This window comes from Nanorana parkeri, unplaced genomic scaffold, assembly GCF_000935625.1.
Source record: "Nanorana parkeri isolate BGI_ZX_2015 unplaced genomic scaffold, ASM93562v1 scaffold124, whole genome shotgun sequence".
Lineage (NCBI taxonomy): Eukaryota > Metazoa > Chordata > Amphibia > Anura > Dicroglossidae > Nanorana > Nanorana parkeri.
The window spans coordinates 328,118-351,459 of NW_017306392.1; the positions used below are offsets into that span (position 1 = coordinate 328,118).

General features: G+C 42.1%; 1 protein-coding gene across 1 annotated transcript in view; it reads left to right on the forward strand.

Annotated features, from left to right (window-relative positions):
* The window catches only part of GC (GC, vitamin D binding protein), a 97,714-nt gene that overhangs the window by 61,308 nt on the left and 13,064 nt on the right, over positions 1 to 23,342 (forward strand). The window contains exons 8-11 of the mRNA XM_018553545.1: positions 5,191 to 5,387; positions 8,380 to 8,512; positions 11,919 to 12,016; positions 20,377 to 20,509. Coding sequence (XP_018409047.1) covers positions 5,191 to 5,387; positions 8,380 to 8,512; positions 11,919 to 12,016; positions 20,377 to 20,509 — 561 coding nt within the window. The remainder of the gene's footprint in view (positions 1 to 5,190; positions 5,388 to 8,379; positions 8,513 to 11,918; positions 12,017 to 20,376; positions 20,510 to 23,342) is intronic.

The window sequence follows — 23,342 nt, forward strand, 5'->3', positions numbered from 1 at the left end:
AACAACAGAAGGCTTGGGGGGGGTGTGTGGGGATTTAAGAGGTTAGGAATGGACTTTGGGGGGACGAAATTTTTCTTTTTCGCATGAGGTCTCCCTTAAAATTCATGCCAGATTCATCCAGGATAAGGGTCTGGTATAGATTTTAAAGGGGAGGTCTACACCTTGTTTTTTTAGTGGGATTTCTCCTTACAATCCATGCCAGACCCTCATCTAAAATAAGTCTGGTAAATACTTTGAAGAGAATCCCCTGCTACGTTGTTTACAAGCAGAACAAAGCAGCCGGGAAATGTAATTTAGAGGCAATTTAAATATTAAGTATTTTTTTCTTTATAAATGTCACGTTTGCTTTAGTACATTCTACCGGTGTGTCACTTCACATGCAGGTTTAAGGCATTCCCTGAGCATGTAATTTAAAGGAATTGTGTATTTTTAAAGTTGACCTTTAAGGTCTCATTCACACAGCTGAGTGTCAGCCTGCACAGATCCATGTGGCGTGCACGGCCATACCGGGTCATTCCCGGGAAGGACAGGTGCTGCGTGTGATTGTACGCAGCAGCCTGTTCTTCTCTATGGGAGTACGTGGCCGTATGCCGCCATATGCTCACCCGAGCTGCACATCTGTGCGGGTGTCTGTGCTCGGACGCAGACAGGATCCATCCTGTCTGCATACGAGTACGGACACCCACACCAGCATGGATGTGCAGCTCGGGTGAGCGTACCCCCATAGAGAAGAACAGGCTGCTGCGTACAAGCACACACAGCACCTGTCCTTCCCGGGAACAGCCCGATACAGCCGTGCACGCCGCACGGATCTGTACGGGCTGACACTTAGCTGTGTGAATGAGGCCTAAGCCTTTTAAAAAAGCTGCTCCCTGCCACACAGTATTTATTCAAAAGTTGTTGTTTTTTTAACAAGATTTGGCTACTATAGTTTTCGGAGCTCGTCACTATTGTCAGGGGTTACAATTTTTTTCAATAGTTTGAACTGAACTTTACCCACCATTAGTACCGTAGGAGGTGGTGTTGACTGTGCTAGGGTACCCGAAGGAAAGTGAGCCAAAGTCAGCAGATTGGGCTAATAAGCACTGGAGGAACATAGAGGGGAGAGGTCCCATGGCGGCTCTAAGCAGCAGGGAGATTATAGTTTACTGTCCCCACACTTCTCGTTTAAGATTAGCAAATATTTGTTCCATGTTTGTTCTCATAAACATTCTCAACTAAATTAAATATTCTGGAATTATAGGTTGTTCCATTGTATTTGTGTTCTTCTGCATTTCAGCAAACTGACAATGGAAGATAATATTTTTCACTAGGATAATGTGAACTAATGAGTTCTAATATTAACTCATTAGTTAAGTATCTGTTATTCAGAACTCAATGACAGATTATTAAACGTGAAAATGAGAACAAATAAGAGACAATAGTCCCAATTACTACATAAAATATGAACATTGCTTTGTCATTTTTCATACTTTAGTTTACATGGAAGAAGAGAATGTTACAGTGAACTATACAATGTAAGACAAATATGTTAGGAACATAAACAGTGTAAAGCTTGCTGTTTTTATATGATGCACCGATATAGGTTTTTCGATATCGAGTACAGGTGCTGATATTTATATTTCGGTACTTGCCGATACCAAGTACCAATAACTGTCCTTCATTTAGCATGGAGCCGGCTTCCTGGGCGATCAGGTGGCCTGTCATTACCCACCGCCCAGCTTCTAGATTGCCCGGGAAGCCAGCTCGATGCTGATTGGCCAGGAAGCCGGCTTCAGCATCGAGCCAGCTTCCCAGTCATTACACAGAGCCCAAACGCTTACACAAAACTGTACTGAGACAAAAAAAAGAAGTTTCAACTTCGAAATGCGTTGCCTAATTACTTCTACATACAGCGGTCCTGTACCACAGATGTTCCCCACTCCTTCGTTCCAGTCATTTCCCCTTGGCTGCCTGTCCCTTGTGTCATCCTCCCATCCCTTGCCCCTCCAGGGGCATACACCGCTGCACCATCAATGTAGTGCTGCCTCCTCCTCTTTTCCACACCAGCGACAGACACACTCACTGCTATTTTTATTAAGTTTAAAATGTTTATATAACATAAAACAAAGATAATAATAAATCTAAATGTTCTGTGAATGGTCTATGCCAGGGGTCGGCAACCCCCGGCACGCGTGCCCGGCTTGGCACGCGAGGCCACATCGGCTGGCACGCAAACTAATTTTTTTGCATTTGAGAGCTTGCTCGAGCCGGCTGTCAGATTGAAGTCCCACCCACCTCCCTGACGTGACCAGTTGAGGAGCCGCACTGAGGAGGCCCTCGACGGTCTGCTCGAGGTCCTGCCTGGTGGATTCTTTACCTGCAGCACCGAAGGAGGAGAATCGCTCACCCGCCTGCCGGACTGAAAGGATCTTCTGTTCCCCGCCTGATTTTGTCACCATACTGCCCATCATTAGTCAGAGCACAGTGCACAGAGCAGTGGCGGATCCAGGGGGGGCACCCCCGCAGTGTGTGCTGACAGCTGTCCCTCCTCCAGCTCCGTGTTACAGACTTTACTGCGGTTCATTGTAAAAACTTTTGTACAATGAACTGCACTAAAGTCTGTGACACAGAGCTGGAGGAGGGACAGCAGTATGTTCCGGCGTGTGTGCTGTGAATACAACAGGCGGCTGCCTGTCATTGACAGTGATCACATCACTGTTAGCCTGGTGGGGGTGGAGCCTATACCCGTCATGGGGGTGGAGCCTATACCCAGCATGGGGGCGGAGCCTATACCCGTCTCTGCAGGCACCCACAGCCACATCCTGGTATGTGGGTCAGCATGAGTGAGGACCCTCTCCTGTGACCCCTCCCCTCCATTGGCCGCCAAGGAGAGGTGCTGCAGCCTGGATGTAGGTAAGGTTGGGGAGTCTGTGGGTGATGGCTGGCTTGGGGGGATTGGGGGACTGTAGCTGGGTGGTATAATGATTATACAGCAATGCTGAATACCACCAGCCGAGGGCCTGCGGGCGTCACCCCCCACACTAAATGAAGCCCCCCGCCGCAGGTGCAATGGTTCCCCCCCTCCGCCGCCTCTCTGCCACATGCACCGCTACAGATGCGGCTCTCTAATCGTGCGGCCGCTCACTCCTCAAGGGGTACTCGGGAGGCCCCAGCGTGCAGCCCTCTAACATACCTGATTAGAAGGCCGCATCTGCCTGCTCCAGCCAGCCCGGATCACCTCGGTATACCCTTGAGAAGCGAGCGGCTGCGCGATTAGAGAGCCGCATCTGTAGCGGTGCAGGTGGCAGAGAGGCGGTGGAGGGAGCCACTGCACCTGCGGCCGGGGGCTTCATTTAGCGCAGGGGGTTCAGTGACGGGATCTACTGCGGGCAAACTGGCTGATGCGGCCACAGGAGAGCCCTCACTACCAACCAGAGGATGTGCTGCTAACGGCAAGATAAACACATTCAAATAATTAGTGAGTTTAACTTATTATTAGCAGTACAACTATGAGTACAAAAACTGAAATTTGCTAATACCATGGTGCACTATTGTTCAATGGCACTCGGTTGTCTGATGGTTGCAAAAATGGCACTCGGTGTGTAAAAGGTTGCTGACCCCTGGTCTATCTATCAAAAGCACATAGACAATGCAAACCTCAGATGAGTATGAGAATCTGGACTTTCAAATATGCAATTAGAAGCACACTGGTAAGAACTTTTACTGCATCCAATAAAATAACACTATAGGGGTTATTCACAAAGCTGCTGAAGGCAGCCGAGTGAATAACTCAGCCGTAGTGAAGTGAGCCGAACTAAGTTCGGCTATTCACTTCTGGCTTGTATGGCTGATTTCAGCCGTACATCGGCTCAAATCAGCCTTACATCGTCTGCCTTCCGCTGCACTTCATGCTCTGCATGTTCAGCTGAGCTGAAGTGCAGACAGACTTCAACTCAGCCGATCCAACATCTGGATTGGCTGAGCTGAAGGTCCGGCAGCTCACTCGCTGCCGTTCGCCCCTATTCTTATAGCAGCATTCGGCTCGGCTATTCTGCTCAGTATCTCTGTGGTACCAACCAGAGAAGAAAATCAATGAAAACAGTTTTTAAAAAAAAGGTTGAAAAAAAAAAAAGATTTTAAAAATGGAAATAAATAGTTAAATTAAAAAATAAATAAAGATTTTTTTAAAAATAAAAAAATAGTAATAAAAACCCAATTGGGTGGAGGTAGCAATGACTTTGCCCAATTGTTATTGTTTAATGACAGTTCAGCGTTCCCAGGTTATTTGGGGACGCTGATCTGTCATTACAACTGGGCTGAGCCAGCTGTTAAATCACGGCTGGCTCTGCCCAGCTTTCATTTGCGGGGCGAAAGGCCAGCCTTTGGCAGGTCGTTCGCCCCGCTTCGGCTGAGACTTCGGCTCAGTGGAGCCAAAGCAAATGCCTTTGACTCGGCTGCTGTACGGGCTATTGTGAATAGCCCGTACAGCATCCCTTCGGTTTGACTAGGCTCCGACAGCCAAAGAGAGCCGAAGGATCAGCCGAAGCTACGGCTGGATCTTTCGGCTCCTTTGTGACTAGCCCCCTATGGAACACTATAGAAATAATTCTGCACCAATCAAAAATTTGTGATTAAACATTAAAGCTACATTCCAATTAAAAATATATATTTTAAGCTGAACTCCAAAAAGATATATAAGACACAACTAAATGCAGCTCTTTATTCACTGACACTTCATTAAATGTATTTTTTCTTTTTTTTTACAATACAAGCAGTGTATGTACTTAAATGAGAACTGGTATCAGCCTCTTGCAATCTCTGTATAGCAGATCTCCAAATGTATGGGATGCAACACAATGAGCTAATCAGTTGTACTGCAATGTTAAGGTGCTAACAAGGGACATGCTGATAGGAAGAGAGTGCAGAGTGATGGCGAGATAAGGTAATCAGTTTGTTGCTTCTCCTTTGAATGTCCAGTCACAGGCAAACGAAGGGGCAAGGCCTGTAAGTGTTACTTAACTGCAGCAGGAGAAATATCAGGTCTACTGACCTGCTAGATAGGATTGTGCTATGTGGCTATGCTGTGTAAATGTCAGGACTGGGCAGACAGAGATTCGCTGAAATGAAGGCAGCTTCCTTCTATGTATTTCATCTGTGTAGTTAGTGGTTTGCTAAAGTTCAGATGTAACTAAGTGTTTATCTTTTCAGCTAACTGTGCACATCAAACAAGTATGTAAGAAGCTATCAAAAGACACTAGAATTACTGAATGCTGTAAAAAAGCACCAATCGATACTTTCCATTGCTTGCATTCTATGAGTGCTGCTGAGCCTATCACGCTTCCAAAGCTTCAATTGCCATCTGGTGACCAGCTATGTAAAAAAGGCAAGAATCAAGAGCTTGAAAAGTAAGCATTTTCAGTACTATATTTATATGGTCATACTGTTTGTTGCATTATTTAAAGACCAAAGTTAAACTCTAGAAGTCGGATACCTATTTTAATTTTTTTTTTTTATGTCTCGTACAAATCAAAGTTTTGTTTTAAACGTGTACTCATTAGTCCTGTAGTATAAGAAGCTAAATAATGAACGTGCAAAATATGTGGCATTTAAAAGCCAAGCTATTGGAAAGCTATGCACTTAGAAAGTAACTTTAATTACAGAGTATTTTAAGAACAAGAAACTGTTTTAAAGTTGCAGCTACACTCTTACCTGGTTCAGATCTGTTCAGTACCGATATTTATATTTCGGTACTCGCTGCTACCGAGTACCAATACCGGTACTTCAGCTAGCATGGAGCCAGCTTCCAGGCCAATCAGGAAGGTAGCTGGTCATTACACAGACAGTGTAAAGCATGCTGTTTTTACTGAGTTTATATAACATAAAACACAGATAATAATCAATCCAAATGTTCTGTTAAAGGGTATATGCACAAAAGCAACAATGCAAACCTTAGATGTGTATGAGAATCTAGACATTTAAATATACAATTGGAAGCATGCTGGAAAGAACTTGTACTACATCCAATAAAATAATACTTTGGAATGATATAGTAAATAATTGTGCACCAATCAAAAAACAGTGATATATGCATTAAAGGCAAATTCCAACATATTCTAAGCTGAACTCCAGAAAGATATAAAAGACAAATAAATACAGCTCTTTATTCATCTATACACCTTTTAAAAGTATTTTTAAAAATACAAGCAGTGTATGTACTTGAATGAGACCTGGTATCATCCTCTTGCAATACAAAAGGGTAATTATTTGTGCTGCAGTGATTAGGTGCTAACATGCTGATAGGAGAAGATTACAGAATGACAGAAAGATAAGCTCATCAGTCTGCTGCTTCTTCTTTTAATGTCCAGTCACAGGTGGAGGAAGGGGCAAGGTCGTTAAGTGTTACTTAACTGCAGCAGGAGAAACATCAGACCTCCTGCCCTGCTAGGCAGGATTCTGCTGTGTGGCTATGCTGTTTAAATGTTAGGACTGGGCAGACAGAAATACCAAGTCGTTGAAATAAAAGCAGTTTCCTTATATGTATTTCATTTGTGTAATTAAGCTGTATGCCTAAAGTTCAGCTTTAGCTGTTTAATCTGTCTGTGTACATCAAACAAGAAGCTATCAAAAGAGACTAGAGTTACTGAATGCTGCAGTATGCAATACAAACTCCAGACCTGTGAACTCTGCCTTAATTAATGCTGAACGCTGTAACGCAGTAACAAAGAGTCTAGAGGTCAGGAGTATGTATTGCAGAGTTCCGGAGAAATGTAGAATTCAGAGGTAAGGAGTAAGTAAGCCAGAGTTCAGAGGTCAGGAGAAATGTAGATTCAGAGGTAAGGAGTATGTAAGGCAGAGTTCAGAGGTCAGGAGAAATGTAGATTCAGAGGTAGGGAGTATGTAAGGCAGAGTTCAAAGGTCAGGAGCATGTAACACAGTTCTGCACTCCGCGTTATTTACTCCTGACCGGTGTACTCTGTGTTACTCCTGACCCTTGTACTATGTACATTACATACTTCTGATCCCTGTACTCTCTTCTGATCCCTGTACTCTCTTATGTACCTAGGCTACATTTTACCACTGCAAATTTGCCACATACGTTCCCTCATTCCTTTCATCTAGGTGACTGGGCGGGTGGGGGGGGAGAGAGCCCTGCCAGGTAGGCTGTATGGGGCCCCATGATTTCTAATGGGGGCCCTAAACCTGACTAGGAGTCTGATTCTGTTCAACATATAGTTAAATGCATTTACTGTTTAGTTTTGAAATTACTGTGGAGAACATTTACATGGGTCACTTTTCTATAAATGGAGATCTATGCAATGTGTTGCACACTAGGAACAAAGTAGTTGAGATGCCAATGAATGAATTAGTCAACAAACTTTTTTTTAAATTATGATGATTTTAGGGCCCGGCCTGTCTTGCTGTGGGATCCCCAACTCCACTTGCAAGGCAAAAAAATAATTCTGGTCCTACTCATGCATTGTTTTCTTGAAGGCAATAGAAAACATGCGGTTGTGTAAATTTTAACATAGTTTTTGCAATTATTTAGTTTTTTTAGGTCCCTCCCTGCTGTATTACATTAACAATATATACATTAACATTGCATTAAACATTTGGCCTTATTTACGAAAGGAGTAAAAACTGTTCACTTAGCAAAGTGATTACTTTTAGAAGTGTGTATATATATATATTTGGTAGGATTGCCCCCAAATAACTTTTTTGGTCAGCAGTGTTTGCGACATATGAAAATATGACAGATACAGTGGTAAGACATACACCACAATTAGCCCTTCTTCCAATTTTCCCAGAAAGGATAGCATCAGCAAAGAAGAATCTTCTTTATTTTTTTTAGTGCAGCCAGACCATGACACCGGAAATCTATAGTACCACCTTCTTTCCTTGAGTGGACAGAGGAAAAGTATTATAAAAAAAAAGTATCATATACAACATATGGAGGAATTGATGGCAAAACTATAGGACCGACTTTTTCAAATCAGAGGAGCCCACCATTTGGGCATAGTGGGGCAACAGAAGCCATTGCGGGTGTGTATACATACATCTAGGTCACTTTATAAAACATTATTGAGAGTTTCGACTTCAAAGGTTGCACTGTTGTTTGCTAATTGCCTGTAAAAAGACCTTTGATCAAATAGAAAGTGTACGCAAAGTCCAAAGCTTGCCGCATGACAGGAATACTCTGGCATTACTTGCAATCAATTTTGTGAAAGTGGGATATGAGACTGCTCTAAAGTATTATTTTAATCCATCTGCGCTAACAGAGTTCTCCATGAAATATAAAAACATTAAATAATGCTTTATCTTTTATTTTTATGCTTGTTTTCAATAAGACCAGATAAAAGGAAAGTTTTTTCACCTCTGAAGTCTTTTTTTCATCTGCAGGTACATGTATGAGATAGCAAGGAGAAACACTAAGCTGCCAGAAGTGTTTGTTGAAAAGCTTTATGAATCTGTTACAGAGATTGTGAAGAAGTGCTGCAGTTCAGAAAATGCGAATTCTTGTCTAGATAAAAAGGTATTGTGACTCCTTTTCCACTTGAACACAAGCAAACTGTCCTTTTTACAGTCCTTTATATTTAGAATATAGCTAAATTCAAACTATCGCTGTATAACCCATAATTAAACCAAACTCATCTTTGCTCTTTTGCATCACATCACCGACAGCTAAAAGCAGTTACCGGGATAATTTCCAACCATGTCAGAACAAGGAACAGTCAGTCAAAGGACAAAAGGTCTGCTCAGATAGGGGACCCACAGTCAGGCCTTACTAATAGCACCAGTGAAATAAAGAAATAAGAGTAGGAAAACACTTATCTTTTTGAATCATGTGATCAGTATAAACTCAAATTGTAATGCAGGTTCATATTTTAAAGCAGCTCTGCCGGAAGAAATTGAAAAGAAGAACTCCATGCAAAGAAAATAATTAATACTTATCTGTCCTGCTACCCGTGCCTCTGAATCTCGTTGTGTTTAAAAGAATCGAGCACATTTCCAGGTATGTTAGATGCCTGGTCCCCTGCTTCACTCATCGATTCCTTGCACCAGGTGTTGCAGCAATACTTGTCTTGGAGTGATGTAGAGGCCAGAAGATGAAACCATAGAGTAGGGTACAAGGCAGGGGCATAAGCAAAATTTTGTATGGGGCCCCGTGATTGCTAGTTATGCCACTTGCAGAGCCCACCTGCTATACCAAACAGCCCACCTGAGAGTGACCCTGCAGAGCCAACCATAGACTCTCTATAGTGGGCTCTGCAGGGTCTCAGGTGGGCTGCACACCTCTTACCTGTCAACGCTGTCCGCCTCCGTGGTCGCCTTCATGGTTGCCGGGCCCTGCCTCTTCTTCCGTCCCCGGGCCCCGCCTCCTCTTCTATCGACGTGCCCCGTCTGCTCTTAGGTCGCTGGCCAGTGATGTAAGAGGAGGCAGGGTTGCTCTTAGGCGGGCCCCGCCTCCCCCTGCGAATGCCTGCCTCTTCTGCCGCAGCTGCTGGCTGTCACAGCTCTGCAGCGGCTGTGAGGGGAAACGCGCCGCGGCCGCTGCACACGTCACTGACAGGTTGTCAGTGATCTTCATAGCCGCTGCTGAGCTGTGTCAGTGAGAGCCAGCACCCTTATATGCCATAGCGACCCAGGAGGCCCACACGGCATCAGAGGGATGGCCTGGCCGGGCCCCGCTGTGCCCGGGCCCCATAGCGGCCTTCTGGGTCGCTATGGCGATTGTTACGCCACTGGTACCAGGCATTCGACACTCAAAAAATCAGGTGCAGAAGATATTTTTCAGCAAGCTTTGGTTAAACCCAGCAAAGTTCAGTGGCACAGGCGCACAACTGGTAGGTACTTTTTTTATTTGCAGGGAGCTCATCTTTTTAGTTATTAAACCAGGGACAGACTTTAACTTCAGGTCTCACCTCATATTCAAAATATAAAACATTTTCCTATAAACCTGGGGGGGGGGGGGGGCGGGGGGGGGGGGTGAGAGGGGAGCTTGCTGATGGTATACTTTGCAGGGGCTCACATCTTAAAGTGGCAGCCATACACTCAATGACCACTTTATTAGGTACACCTGTTCGACTGCTTGTTAAAGCAAATATCTAATCAGCCAATCACACAGCAGCAACTCAATGAATTTAGGGATGTAGACATGGTCAATACATTTTGCTGAAGTTAAAACCTTCGCAAGGGCTCACATCTTAAAGTGGCAGATATACACTCAATGACCACTTTATGAGGTACACCTGCTCAACTGCTTAAAGCAAATATCTAATCAGCCAATCACAAAGCAGCAACCCAATAAATTTAGGTGTGTAGACATAGTCAATACGTTTTGATGAAGATAAAACTGAGCATCAGAATGGGGAAGAAATGTGATTTAAGTGACTTTCACTGTGGCATGGTTGTTGGTGCCAGAGTTCGTTCAAGTTGGTGCAAGTCTGAGTATATCAGAAGCCGCTAATCTAGTGGGATATTCATGCACAACCATCTCCAGAGACCAGAAAATGGTCTGAAAAAGAGCCACATCACCGAGGTCACCCTCTCCCTCGGCAGATGCATACTTGCTGAGATCAAGCACCCGGGCCTCCTGCATTTGTTTATATTCAGTGCAAAACTATTCTCACTGCTGGCCCCGGCTGCACAGTAGAGCCCTATAGAAGTCTAAGGGACTTGTCTCAAAGATGGAGGTAGATGATGCCCATAGAAGACCTATGGAGCACACTGTAGAAGCTTTGAAAGCCCAGGGGCTGATAATTTCAGCTCCTGGGATTAGTGTTGCATCCCCACTGTCATGAAAGGCCAGTGGTTCCAGCACTAAGGCCAACAGAGGTGTCTAGGAGCAGCAGAGACCAGATGACATTTTAAAATAGTGCTCTGATTAATAGCATCTATTCCAGTACTGTTTTAAAAATATGACAAGCACCACAATGGCTCACAAAAGTGTGAAAGGTGCTGGTTTCAAACATAACAGCAGCTCCTGAAAACCTGCATGCTGTGTTGCTGGAGCAAATAAGGCAACATAAGTATGAGTATTTATCATTATAACATCCATTCAAAGGCAGCAGCATGTTCAATCTTATATGTGTGATTGCTGCCACCGTGCACATGTGCACTGTGTTTTATACCTGCAAAACATGCACTATGGTCTTTTGTACTTTGTTAACTTCAATTAAATCAGTATGCACCTCATGCAGTATTTTTCCTGTATAAAATATGATGTGGAGTGAGTTTATAGGGGAATCATGTTGTCAATTTTATCAATTCTATTTGCTTTTTAATCAATTAAAATATACTTTTTCAAGAAATTCTTGGTGTGCAAGTTGTCAGTCGGCTGCCTAAAAAACCCCAACTTTTCTGACTTTTCGATATACGACTCTCAGGGGTGTTGGCATCCTAAGCCTTGATCCAGGTCACTGTCTTTTCAAATCAAATCTGTATAAAATATGAATGCAAAGTAGCTAACAGATGTAAGCTAGCCCCTATAACAGTGATGGCGAACCTTAGCACTCCAGCTGTTTTGGAACTACAAGTCCCATGAGACATTGCAAGGCTCTGACAGCCACAGAAAACTCCCAGAGGCAGATGCATCTTGGGATTTGTAGTTTTGGCACAGCTGGAGTGCCAAGGTTCGCCACCACTGCCCTATAACATAACAGGAAATACATTTTTATACTAGGTATGTCATCTCTTAACTAGCTTATGGTTAGCCACATTTCTTTGTGAATTAGCCATACAGTATGTACACTCTCATAGCTTTGTACACCTTTGCCAGCATCATATGTTTATAGTAAATTATGTTAGAATGTGCTGTAACTGCACATGTAGACATCCCCTTTCAGTACTATTATGAAAAAAAGTATGACATTTTAGAGACATTTTTATAACAGACTCAACCAAATCTCAACAAAATGAACAACTGTGTTCTCTTTCAGAAATCACAGCTAGATGAAGAAATTAAAAACTATATCAGTGAGGGTAACGAGCTGTGTGGAGATTATCATAAATATCCATTCTCAGAATTTAAGCAGAGGTAAGAACGGCTTCTTGTCCTCATAAATGCTCTGAAGTTATGCAGTACGCTACAACTTTGCTCAAAATGCGAAAAAGTGAATATAAGTGGGTCTACCAAAACCTTCGATGATTTCTTTAAGCCTTGTAAGAAATTGTGGCTGACGGGTGTTCCTCCCATTAGGAGTCCTATAACTCCAATGTCTGCCATCCCTTCGCCACCTCCTTACCTCCTTGCTGTCCTATCCCACAAGTTACATGGTGTGGGATTCTGACTGAGGATGCTTACACCCTTTGCATCCAGCAGTTTCTATCAGTGTAGAAACCTTCCCAATAAGTTATACCATGGAAGCTGGAAATGTCTCTCTTGTTAAAAAGGAGGAATAGGTAATACCTGAGGAGACAATTTTTGCTGCAGAGCAGAAGGTGTGCAGCCGACCATTGTTTCATGACTGAAGTCTGCTGGATAACCCGGTGAAGGCCTGCACTAAAACATGGGGCACAGATATGGAACATGTTGGCTGCTTTAGCTAGTTGGGGCTAGTAAATTTGCCCTGCAACAAAATCCAATCCGCAGTGGGAGAAAGTGTCGCAGGCTGCTCATGTCTGAGACACATCTTTTAAAGTGTTGGAAACTGTGCAAAACACCGCTCCTAGCCAAAAAGTATCACACCGCCGACCCCTCACTGCTAAAAGGCAGGGGTCCAGGGACAACCATAGTAGGGGGCTGACCCTTAACTTTAAGGGGGACTGAGGCTCAACTCAAAACCGCCACAGTTCTTGAAGACCCATAACAGGGGATAGACTCCCTGCTTTACCCATTTTGGGAGGGGGCCTTTAGGGACAGGGCCCCACCAAGATGGAGGCAATGACTCTGGACTCTAGTGCACCCAGCAACTAACTGCACCTCGCTATATGAATGTGCCAAGTTTGAATGTCTAATGGGGCACCCATTGGGAAGCAGCAAGATCACAGCCTCATTGGCTTAGATGCAACTAGGTTGAGAGGAGATTTCTCTTCAGGTTGTAGAAGTAGATTTAGCCAGAAGCCAACTCTGAGTAGAGAGAGGTTATCCTTTACCTAAGGACACTAGCAAAATTGAGGAAAAGGATTGCTGGGAGTGGGAGGGGTTATATGGGTTGTTCCATAAATCTGTTTGCCAGTGTCCAATCACATGAATATGTCTATGATTAAAGGAGCCAGTCTATGGTAAAGGAGCCTATTTCATGCACTGCACAATTAAGAGATGTATTTGTTAATCCAGAGTAAGTACCTGGACTTGATTTGGTAGCAGCCCCTTGCAGTCTCTGTATAACAGAGGTCAGACTGGAGAAGGGAGAAGCAACAGAAAGAGACAGTTTTGCTGCAGCTCAAAGATCATGCTGATAGAAGGGAAGAGCAGCGTGAAAGAGAAATGGTATCCATTTATTGTTCAGTCACAGTCTGAAGTGGGAGATCTGTTAGGGTTACTGAACTGCAGAAGAAGAAAATTAGATCTTCTACCCTGTCAGACAGAGCAGGGCTGTGTGGGAACTGTGTAAATCTCAAAAGTGAATGGAGAGAAATTGAAATCCCTCGGCAAGTAAAACAGCTTCTTTATCGTTTGGCCTGGAGTTTAGCTTTAGCCACAGTCTCACTTTAATACCGCCATAACCAGCAGCATATACTTACCTTACTTTAACTTCCCCACTTCTCTGTTCAGCCACTGGGAGCAAAGTTGGACCTCTTTTTGGAACCTTCAGAGTGCTGGCTGTCACATGACCCCATGTGACAGCATTAGGCCAATCACCAAGTACCATCACTGTTGCGTGGAGTTACATGTACCTCCTTTTTTTGAAGTAATGGGCATATGCTGCCGGAGGACTGCGTTGTAATACAAACCTGATGCTTTGTCCTACATGAGAAAGTCACCGGTTTGCTTTTATATGTATATTTATTGTGGTTTACAGCAGTCAAAAGAATCAAGAAAAGTCATTGTTCAAGCTAAAAAATTAACTCAGATGGAGTTAAGGATGTTATTGAAGCTCTTCATGATAACATTGTATTATGCTTCACTGAGGCCATAAAATGCATTTAAATTTTTCCTGTAAATATCTGCTTCAAACACACCACAGAAGCAATTTTCTGACTCTTCGGCTGTATTTTAATCTCAGCGTAGGAAAGCCGGACCAATTCAATTTCTCTAAAAGTAAGCTTTCTAGTATGAGATTAGATTTGCATGTGTAAACAAAAGAACACAGTATGTGCTTTGAGAATAAGTGGTAAAATGTTCAATATCTCATTAACATGTGCTTAAACCCATACAGAAGAAGCTTACGAAGACATAAAAGGCATTTTTTGAGGAGCTGGAAATAGTGTATAAGAAGTTATTGAAGTATAATATTAACCCCTTCGTGACGGAAGACGTACAGTGTACGTCTTGTCACTTTGTGCCTATATGACTGGCCACGTACACTGTACGTGACGAGTTATATCAGGCTTTGTAATGCCGGTATTTGCTGATTCTCAGCATTTAACAGTCATTCATTAATGTCTCAGTATTGAGGCATTAATTAATGAAATAATTAAGCTTTTTGTAAAAGCTTCTTCCTTTCATTAATGAAAGAATGAAGCCGTTACATGCAAATAGAGGACCGCAATTTGCGATCCCGTATTTGACAGCTCAAAATAGCAGAGAGGCAGCAGTGACTCACCTCACCTCTCTGCTATTTGTTTTGACAGCTCGAGAGCCCGATGTTTAGATACATTTCACTGAAAGGATACAATGTAATATCTTTTTAGTGAAATGTATCATTTCTGATCGTCTAGGCACGATCAAAGAGCTTTTAGTGAGATCTGAATCTGACTAAAGTCAGGATCAGTCTCTAAGGTTATTATTAGCTGTTCCTAAGTTTGGATCAGCCTAATAGCCAAAAATAAAATAAAAAAGTTAATTTATCAAGCTGTCATAGTGATTGCTTGATATAAACTGACAAGAAAAAAAAAAGTTTTTTTATTTTATTTTTATTTTTTTTACAAAGTGTAAAAAAATTAAAATAAAGTGTAAAACAAAATTAGGAAAATATAAATTATATATAAATATATTTTTTATACTATAATTAATATAAAAAAATTCTAAAAAAAAAAAAAATAATCAAAACTTGTGAAAAAAGTGTTTTCTTCTAGTTTTTTTCCTCATTTTTTTTATTTTATTCAAACTAAGTGAGGGGTTAGGTACACATATGTGATATAATTATATAGCCCTATCTGTCCTCTAAAAAACAATATATAATATGTGTGGGTACATTTAGTAAGAAAGTATATTACTGACGTGGAAGAACCACACATTTTTAGATGATATGAAGGCATAACAATGGAAAAGAAGAACAATATAGACCAGTCCCCATGGTTTGCACAAAGAGCTACAGTAACACAGCAACCTCCCAACAGGCACACATTTAAAGGAACTATCTCTCATTTGAAACGAAATCCCTCTGTATTTTTCCTTCTCAGTTCTCCCTCTTTTTAGTCTGATGTACAAATATCCACGGAAATGTTCTACTTAACTACCTAAAGTGTTATTCTGCACTAAAACCTTTATAGTATCTCTTTAATTATCTTATTTGCTAGTTTGAACTGCAAGTATAAAGAAAAAGTAATGTTAAAAAAATAATTCTGGGTTTACCCAACCATTTTTGGCATATAAATTCTTAATAGTCTACATCAGTGGTCCCCAACCCCCGGGCCGCGGACCGGTACCAGTCCGTGGATCAATTCCTACCGGGCCGTAGGCGCAGCAGCGCGGCGACTAGCGGTCCTTCGCCTGCAGTTCCGATCCCCCGCTCTGCCCGGCGACAGCGTGCACAACGTCGTGACCTTCAGCCAATCACAGCGTGGGACGGCATATTGCAAAGAAACAAGCTCAGGGTTCTCATTGATTTAGCGTTCTAGTGAGTTAAAATGTTAAATCACTTTATATTCATTTGTTGGTGTAACTGTATTTTATTTTGAAGGCATGCTTAAATACAATTAAATAATATTATTACATCAAAACAATCTAAAATATAAACAATCAACATCCCCCCTCAGCGGGCTGCGGTAAAATTATCAAACGTTGACCGGTCCCCGGCGATAAAAAGGTTGGGGAGCACTGGTCTACATAACTGGAGGAGTGACGGGGTTTGGTCCATTTCCTATATAAAACTGGGGGTGTCCATTGCCTATAAATGCATTGTGTTGGAAGGTGTCCCTCTTTCTCATCACTGAAAGTTGGGATGTATGGTAATGGAGCAATATTAGATAATTTTTTTTCACAAAGTAAATATATTTTAAAAAGCAGCACATAAAGTATACATATAGGAATCAAAAAGTATACATATAACAACAGGGATGCTGCCTGACACACAACCAAATGGTTTTCTGTCTAATTGACAAAGAGCATATAACAGATGAACAGATGGGATAATTGTCCAAAGCTTGAGAGGAGAAGACTGGTGTAGATTATTTTGCACTCGGGGATGATCTGAATTTCATCACCTGTCAATGATTCTGTTGAGGAGGCTTCAGAGACCTGTGTCCAGCAAACTGGACTTAGCTTTGACAAAACAGGGAGACAATGTTCGAATTGCCAGAGCATTTGTTTGATGAGATGTTAAGAAAATGCTAAAGAAATATGCAGGAAAAAATGAAACAGCGTAAAGAGCAGTAAACGTCACTGAGAGAGTTTCTCCTTGTTGTTGTCTTACAGTGACATGGTCACAGTCAGCTATATAGCCTCCCCTTTTCTACAGCTGGTGTGTGGGTTTACTGGACATTTCACACTTACTTACTTGCAGAATGTCAAATCATAAGGGTGCAGGAAGTGGTCCTGCAGGTCTTTCCAGCTCACAATTCATAGCAGCTCCAGGACAGCTTGCAGTGTTCCTACACAAGGCCCTGGTGCCAGTACCCTGGGTCATTTCCCTCTACTTGAATCCACATGTTTCTTGGAGTCTTCACTTGCTCCAGTTGGCATGGCTCCTTTCTCTGCATTATTCAGGGAGGAACTTTCTGCAGTTATGACATATTTTATATCGAAAATCACTACCATGACTGATGACTCAGAGCGTAGGAGAAACAATCCTACTTTTGCGCCTTCTCCTCCAGAGTCTGTCTCTGATATACCTACAGTTGCAGCTGTTTGTGTACACTCAACTGAGGTTGATGATCAGTGTAATCTGTTGTTTTTGGATAGGGTTGTGCCTAAGGAGACTCAATCTTCTTACATTACTTCTAGGCTTAAAAATAAAATTTTGGGCCTTATTGATGCATTGGGTACATGGAGCAACTTGTGTCTTAATTCTTTTAGGTTACTAGTCTGGGCTCCCTTTCAAGACCAAAATGTCAAAAATTTCCCAGTATACTCACTACTGCACCTGGTTTTGTATGGTGACTAGTCTAATTTTGACAACCTTTTTTCTTTCTCCCAAGCATTTTGCTCTGGAATACCTGTTGAACAGGCTTTATTAAGCAGTAAACGTTTCTTATTGTTGACCCAACCATTTCTCACCTTAAAAAAACATGACATCTTCCCAGCGGGTGGGCGTACATTTTTTTTTTGTTTCTGCTTGCCTGTGCCATCACTGGTAACACTAAACTGATGAGCAGGAAAAGCTTTTAAAGCGTCGCCTATGGGCAATTTTAGACATGGTAGTTTTTTGCGATTTTGCAGGCGCACGCAATTTTAAAGCTTGACAAGTTTGATGTCTTTCTACCCGACGTGAACCCATCTTTTATATTTAAAAAAAATGTGGGTACTGATAAATATTTTATTACCTAACATAGGCAAAAAAGGGTTTATTTCAATATTTTCATTATATAGTAAAAAATAAAAACCCCAGTGGTGATTGAATACTACCAAAAGAAAGCTCTATCTGTCCCTAAAAAAAATTCTATAAAATTAATGTCAGTACAGCGTTGCATGACTGAATAAATGTCAGTCAAAGTACCACAGCGCTGAATACTAAAAAATGGCCTGGACAGGAAGGGGGTTCAACACTCTGGTCAGCAAGTGTTTAAGGATATGGATGACAAGTGTCTGAAGACCCTCTCCAAATCCTTGCTCTCCCTGGTAGTGCCTGCTCTTCAATCTGCCATTGCTGTCATGTCCATTTGTCAAACCCTGGGTGTTATGGCTATGGCACCTGAATTAATCTTCGTAGATTTTAATCAGTTGGAACTTATTCCTGTTTGCCTACACTACTGTTTCAATGAGCTTATGATTATTGCATATCTCTTATCCAGAATGAGTCTCCTGCCTGTGCATATAAGGGGAACTCTTAGGCTTACATGTCTGACTGCAGAACAGCAGTGCAAAAAACACTTACTGTTAGGGTTCCTCAGGAAACTTACTATGCAGGGACCCCAAACCCCCAGTAATGGGCCTCTAACCCACGGGAAAGTTACTCTGAGCGGACTTGAACTCCCCAGTAGTGGGCCTCGAACTCACGTATCCTGGTAGAACTTTCTCGTTTAAGGTTTCCCAGGATTCGATCATGCTGTCAGCTTCAGACAAGTACTTGGGAATGAAGAGTCACACCAACTTGTGTATTCACTCTATATTCAAAGGTTTATTGTTAAAACAAAAGGTTATATGTGAAACACAAGGGGGATGGTGGAGCATAAACCAATTAAAACCATGCACGTATATAAAACTACAAGACTTCTCATGATAGTAAGGATCATGAGACAACCTTGGGGGGAATTTATTAAGTAAACAACAAGAAGACAAAAACAGAGATAAGAGATACAATTTGCAGAGTCTAACATTTTAGAAACATCTCTAAATTTCTCTGGTTTCAATCTCAACTGGTTTCTGAGGAATATGCTAAAAAACACAATTGTGTTTGCTCAGACATTAACTATGTATAACCCAGAAACAAGGCAATTAAATGAATCACTCCTTCACTTACTACACATGCCCTTTAGGGAGAATATCTCTTTGGTGCCACCCTGGATGTCTTTATTAAAGTGGGGGACAGAGTGCTCTTATGACCCAGCAAGAGAAATCTAAGTCTCATACTGCAAAACATCCTACCTCTGATGCTCGGGAGAGTACCTTTGTTTCTCCCAGACCTCTCAGGCCAGGTTCACACCTGGGCGATCCGTGAATTGCCGCGCGGTCACCCACCACCGACGATAGCGCTGTGGTGCCATTGTTTTGTAATGGCGCTCCAGTCGCACCAGGCAGATTGAGCTGTTTCCCGCCGCAGTTTCGCCTGTGCAACTGAACACAATCGCAGCTAAAACAGCCATGCATCGTGTATCACAAAAAAAAGGTACATGTACCTTTTTTCTGCGATTGCCGCATGGATGTACCCCATTGAAATCAATGAACCTTGCTGTGTGCAATTGTGCACGACCGCGCGGTCCCGGGACACGCGCCCCGGATTGCCTATGTCTGCACCAGCCCTAAGTCTGCCTGCCCTGCAACCTAAGCTATCTAATATTTTTATCTACTTGGACGATGCATCAAAACCACTTAACGGGGAAGAGAAAATCACAGGGAGATAATCTATAACAAGATCTTTACAGTGATATTTAGGACAATGGAAATGTCAATTTTATCCCCCATTCAAATTTGTGTATTTCAGCAATGTGCAAAAGACAGGAATGTTTGTGCAGTTGCCTCAATGGACCAAAATGCATGTAATTTTCAAGACACGCTCCAGTGCCATTAATTGTTAATGGAACCCCAATGTACCTCGCTGAGCTATGTGCATTCACATGGGTGAAATCACACCAAAACACATGGTAACAAAGCACCATGCAATTTGGTGTGCCATGTTTTGAAAAAAAGGGTGCAAGGACTTGTTTGGTACAATTGTCATACAGTATGTAAGGCAGTCCATTGAAATGAAAGAGTTGCCCTGTACACAACACACACAAATGCACATACACGCAGGCACATACTCACAAAAGTGTGAATGGGAGATTATGGTTTATATCTTAATAAATTAATGAAAACCGGAGACATTGATCCAACTCCTTAATGTAAAATATTACAAGATTAAAACATTTTTGTGACACTGAGAAAATTTAACATTGTAACACTGGATAGAATCAAATAGGAAACATACAATCCGAGATCATGCTGGATATCAGAACAATTATAATTTACTATTAAAATAGTGTCATGTTAATTTACATGCATGTATAGTTTGGTTTGTATTAGAAAACGTTTACCACATTATTATATTTTTAAAATAAAATATGTACACCCTTCTTGTTGTTTGCTGGGCTGCCAATTACATTTACACTTTGGAAGTTGCTTGTCATAATGAGGCAGCCACAGAGTTTTAGCTTGAAGCAAGGCCTGGTATATAAAACTGTTACTAATGAATGTGGATTTGTTTATTGTCACAGGTTAATTAAAGCGCTCGGCAGGAGGCTGCCTAAACTAACATCAACCAAAGCGGAAGAGTTAGCAGAAGAGCGAGCCAACTTAGCATCAACATGTTGCATAATAAATGCTCCCCCAGTATACTGCAAAGAGAAGGTAAACAGTATGCAGTTTATTCCTTGTAACATTAGGCTATGAATGAAACGTTACAGGACATATAATAAAGGATAATAATGGACCACATTTGTAGATTTAGGATCACCTAAAGACACTAGCAAAGGTCAAATATTAAACCATAGCCTTGTCCACCTTGTGTGAAGATGATTCAAATAGTTCAGTAAAATTAAAGAAAGGAATGAGAAAATGGGAGAAGAGCAGAACAATATACTTTAAATCACAGTTAACTATGGACAGAAGTTGTAGCTTACTTAATATTACATAAACATTAATATTCATTAATGTTTATGTATAGCCAAAAAGTTCTAACATTCCCATGCTCTCCCCAAAACAGCACATTTTAGCTGGTGTGTTGCTTTAATTAACTCTTATTTAAATAAAATAGTTACTGTGGAGTGAGGATTGTGTTAATTTGTAGTACTTTTTTATACTGTTGTAGCGCTACCCGCGTAGGAGCCGCTGGTTGCCCGGTTCAATTCTAGTCTGTTTAGGGTATGATCTTCAGCTGCCCACCCAATAGCACTAACCGCCCTTCTTCTGTTGCCTCTAAACTGATGTCCACTCCAGTAGTAAAATGCTAAGTATCACGTACCTGTGCGGATACTGGATGTAGGAGGAGGCTTCCCTTGCAGCTCGTGTCCTAGGGACTCTGGTATTGGGGACAGAGTCCTTATAGACAGTGAGTGTCAGGAGGGCCAGAGGCGGTTCCACCGTGCAGGCCACTCCTTGGTTTTGCGGCAGGGTATTGTAAATCTTGATATCCGAGGTCAACAGGCCGAGGTCACACCGAGCAGGCAGAGCAAGTACAAAAGGAGAAGGCGTAGGCAGTCCAGTGAAGCAATCCGAGGTCAAGGGTATAGGCAAACAAGAATGGTCAAACGTTCTGAGGTCAAAGGCAGGCTGCAGGCAAACAAGGTCAAAGTAAATCCGGGTCGATAATCAATGGTACTGGAAACAAGGATCAGGAGACGTCAGGGCGGTTGAAGAGACAATCCAGCAATGAGTAGGTGTGGAGTCTGGGTTTAAATAGTGAAGGAAATGATTTGGATAGCATCACTTACTGTGAGTCTTTTGGAGAGTGTCACTTCCTGTGAGCCTTTTGGATAGCATCACTTCCTGTGAGTCTTTTGGATAGCATCACTTCCTGTGAGTCTTTTTGGATAGCATCACTTCCTGTGAGTCTTTTGGAGAGTGTCACTTTCTGTGAGCCTTTTGGAGAGCGTTCTTCCACGGACAGTCCTTGGCCCATTACGGGAACCCCGGCTTGGCGCAGAAGCAGCAGGTCTCTGACACTAAGTAAACGGTTTATTGAACATTTTCACTGGGGCGAGAGGTTTAGGGGTTCTAGGTGTCCAGGGGTAACCAAAAGCAGCTCCAGACTCACCAGACTTTGTAGATGTATCAGTGTAGATCTACCTAGGAGACAGCGGATAGCCACTGATGTAACAAACAGACAGGATGGATGCAGATCCTCAATCAGGAAATACACTGACTATTCTCCTGAAGTCCACTTAGTTCCAGGGTACTTCAAGAGCCTGCACTGGTCCCGGTTCTCTTCCTATTTCAGCATCTCAGGCCTCCTCCATGTTGGAAGCCTCAGGGAAACCTCTTCCCTCACACCAGCCCATGCCCACCCCCAGGCCTCAACCTAGCCGGCAGTCTGAACAGGACCCAGCCGTATTCCATGGCTGGTCCCAGCTAGTCTGAGAACATGGCAGATCCCACCAATATATGTACTCTATCCCAGCATGCACCACTGGCTGAGAGAAGCCCAGTGATTGGCTGCTGTAGTGTACATACATTACAGTGCCTCCCATTGGCTGTCCCACAATATGACAGAGTCACACTCCGCCCAGGGGTACAGGCAAGGCTAGACCCTGGGATTATCCAGATAATAACACCTGAGATTAACCAGATAGCCCTGACCAAAAAAATGGGCTGAAAATCTCGTCTTATACTCGAGTATATACGGTATGCACTTTTTAGAAATCTAAAGTTTACGGTTAATAATTCTAGCATTATGTAACACTGCTATTTTAAATGCATTTGAACTAGAAAACAGTGTAATGTATTCCTTGCCAATGCACAAAATAAGCACAGAATAAGCTTTTAAAATTAACCTCATTAATATGTTCTGCTTTGTGGGAATTCGTACACATTATTATTAATATTATTATTATTTTGTTACCCAAGTACAGAAAACTTTTATCCCAAAATATTCTATAATGCAGATGTTTCTCTTCAAATAATAAAGCATCAGTATTCTACGCTAGAGTTTTCTCTAGCGTAGGTCAGCTATATCTATTTGGGGATGTTGGCAAACTTTACTGCAGTTCCTTACCTGTTTATGTTCTGCAGATATTAATTTAGGCCTTGACATTTTCTTAAAACAGAGTGAGAGAGTCAGCTTATACATGAACAGTCACAGTGTTTTTATAAGAAAAGCAACACCCCCAATATCCCTTTATGCACACATTTACTAAAAGAATCTCACTAAAGATGAAAATACTATTGTAGGCAAGGTATACAATTTCATTCATGAAGACTTTTTGGTAAACCCAGTTAGCCAGTTTTACGAGTGAAACGAGGGAGATATCTAGTAAGTCCTATACACCACTGGCTTGGTTGCAAGGAATCAAATTTTTAACCACTTCAACACCAGGTGTTTAGACCCCCTTCCTGGCCAATCTTGTCAATCTAGTCAAGATAACTATGTGAATGTGACTTTCAGCAAACATTCCCTGTGTTGAATCAATATTCACATTGAATCAAAGAAAGTCACATTTACTGCTTTATCAATAAGCCTCGTATA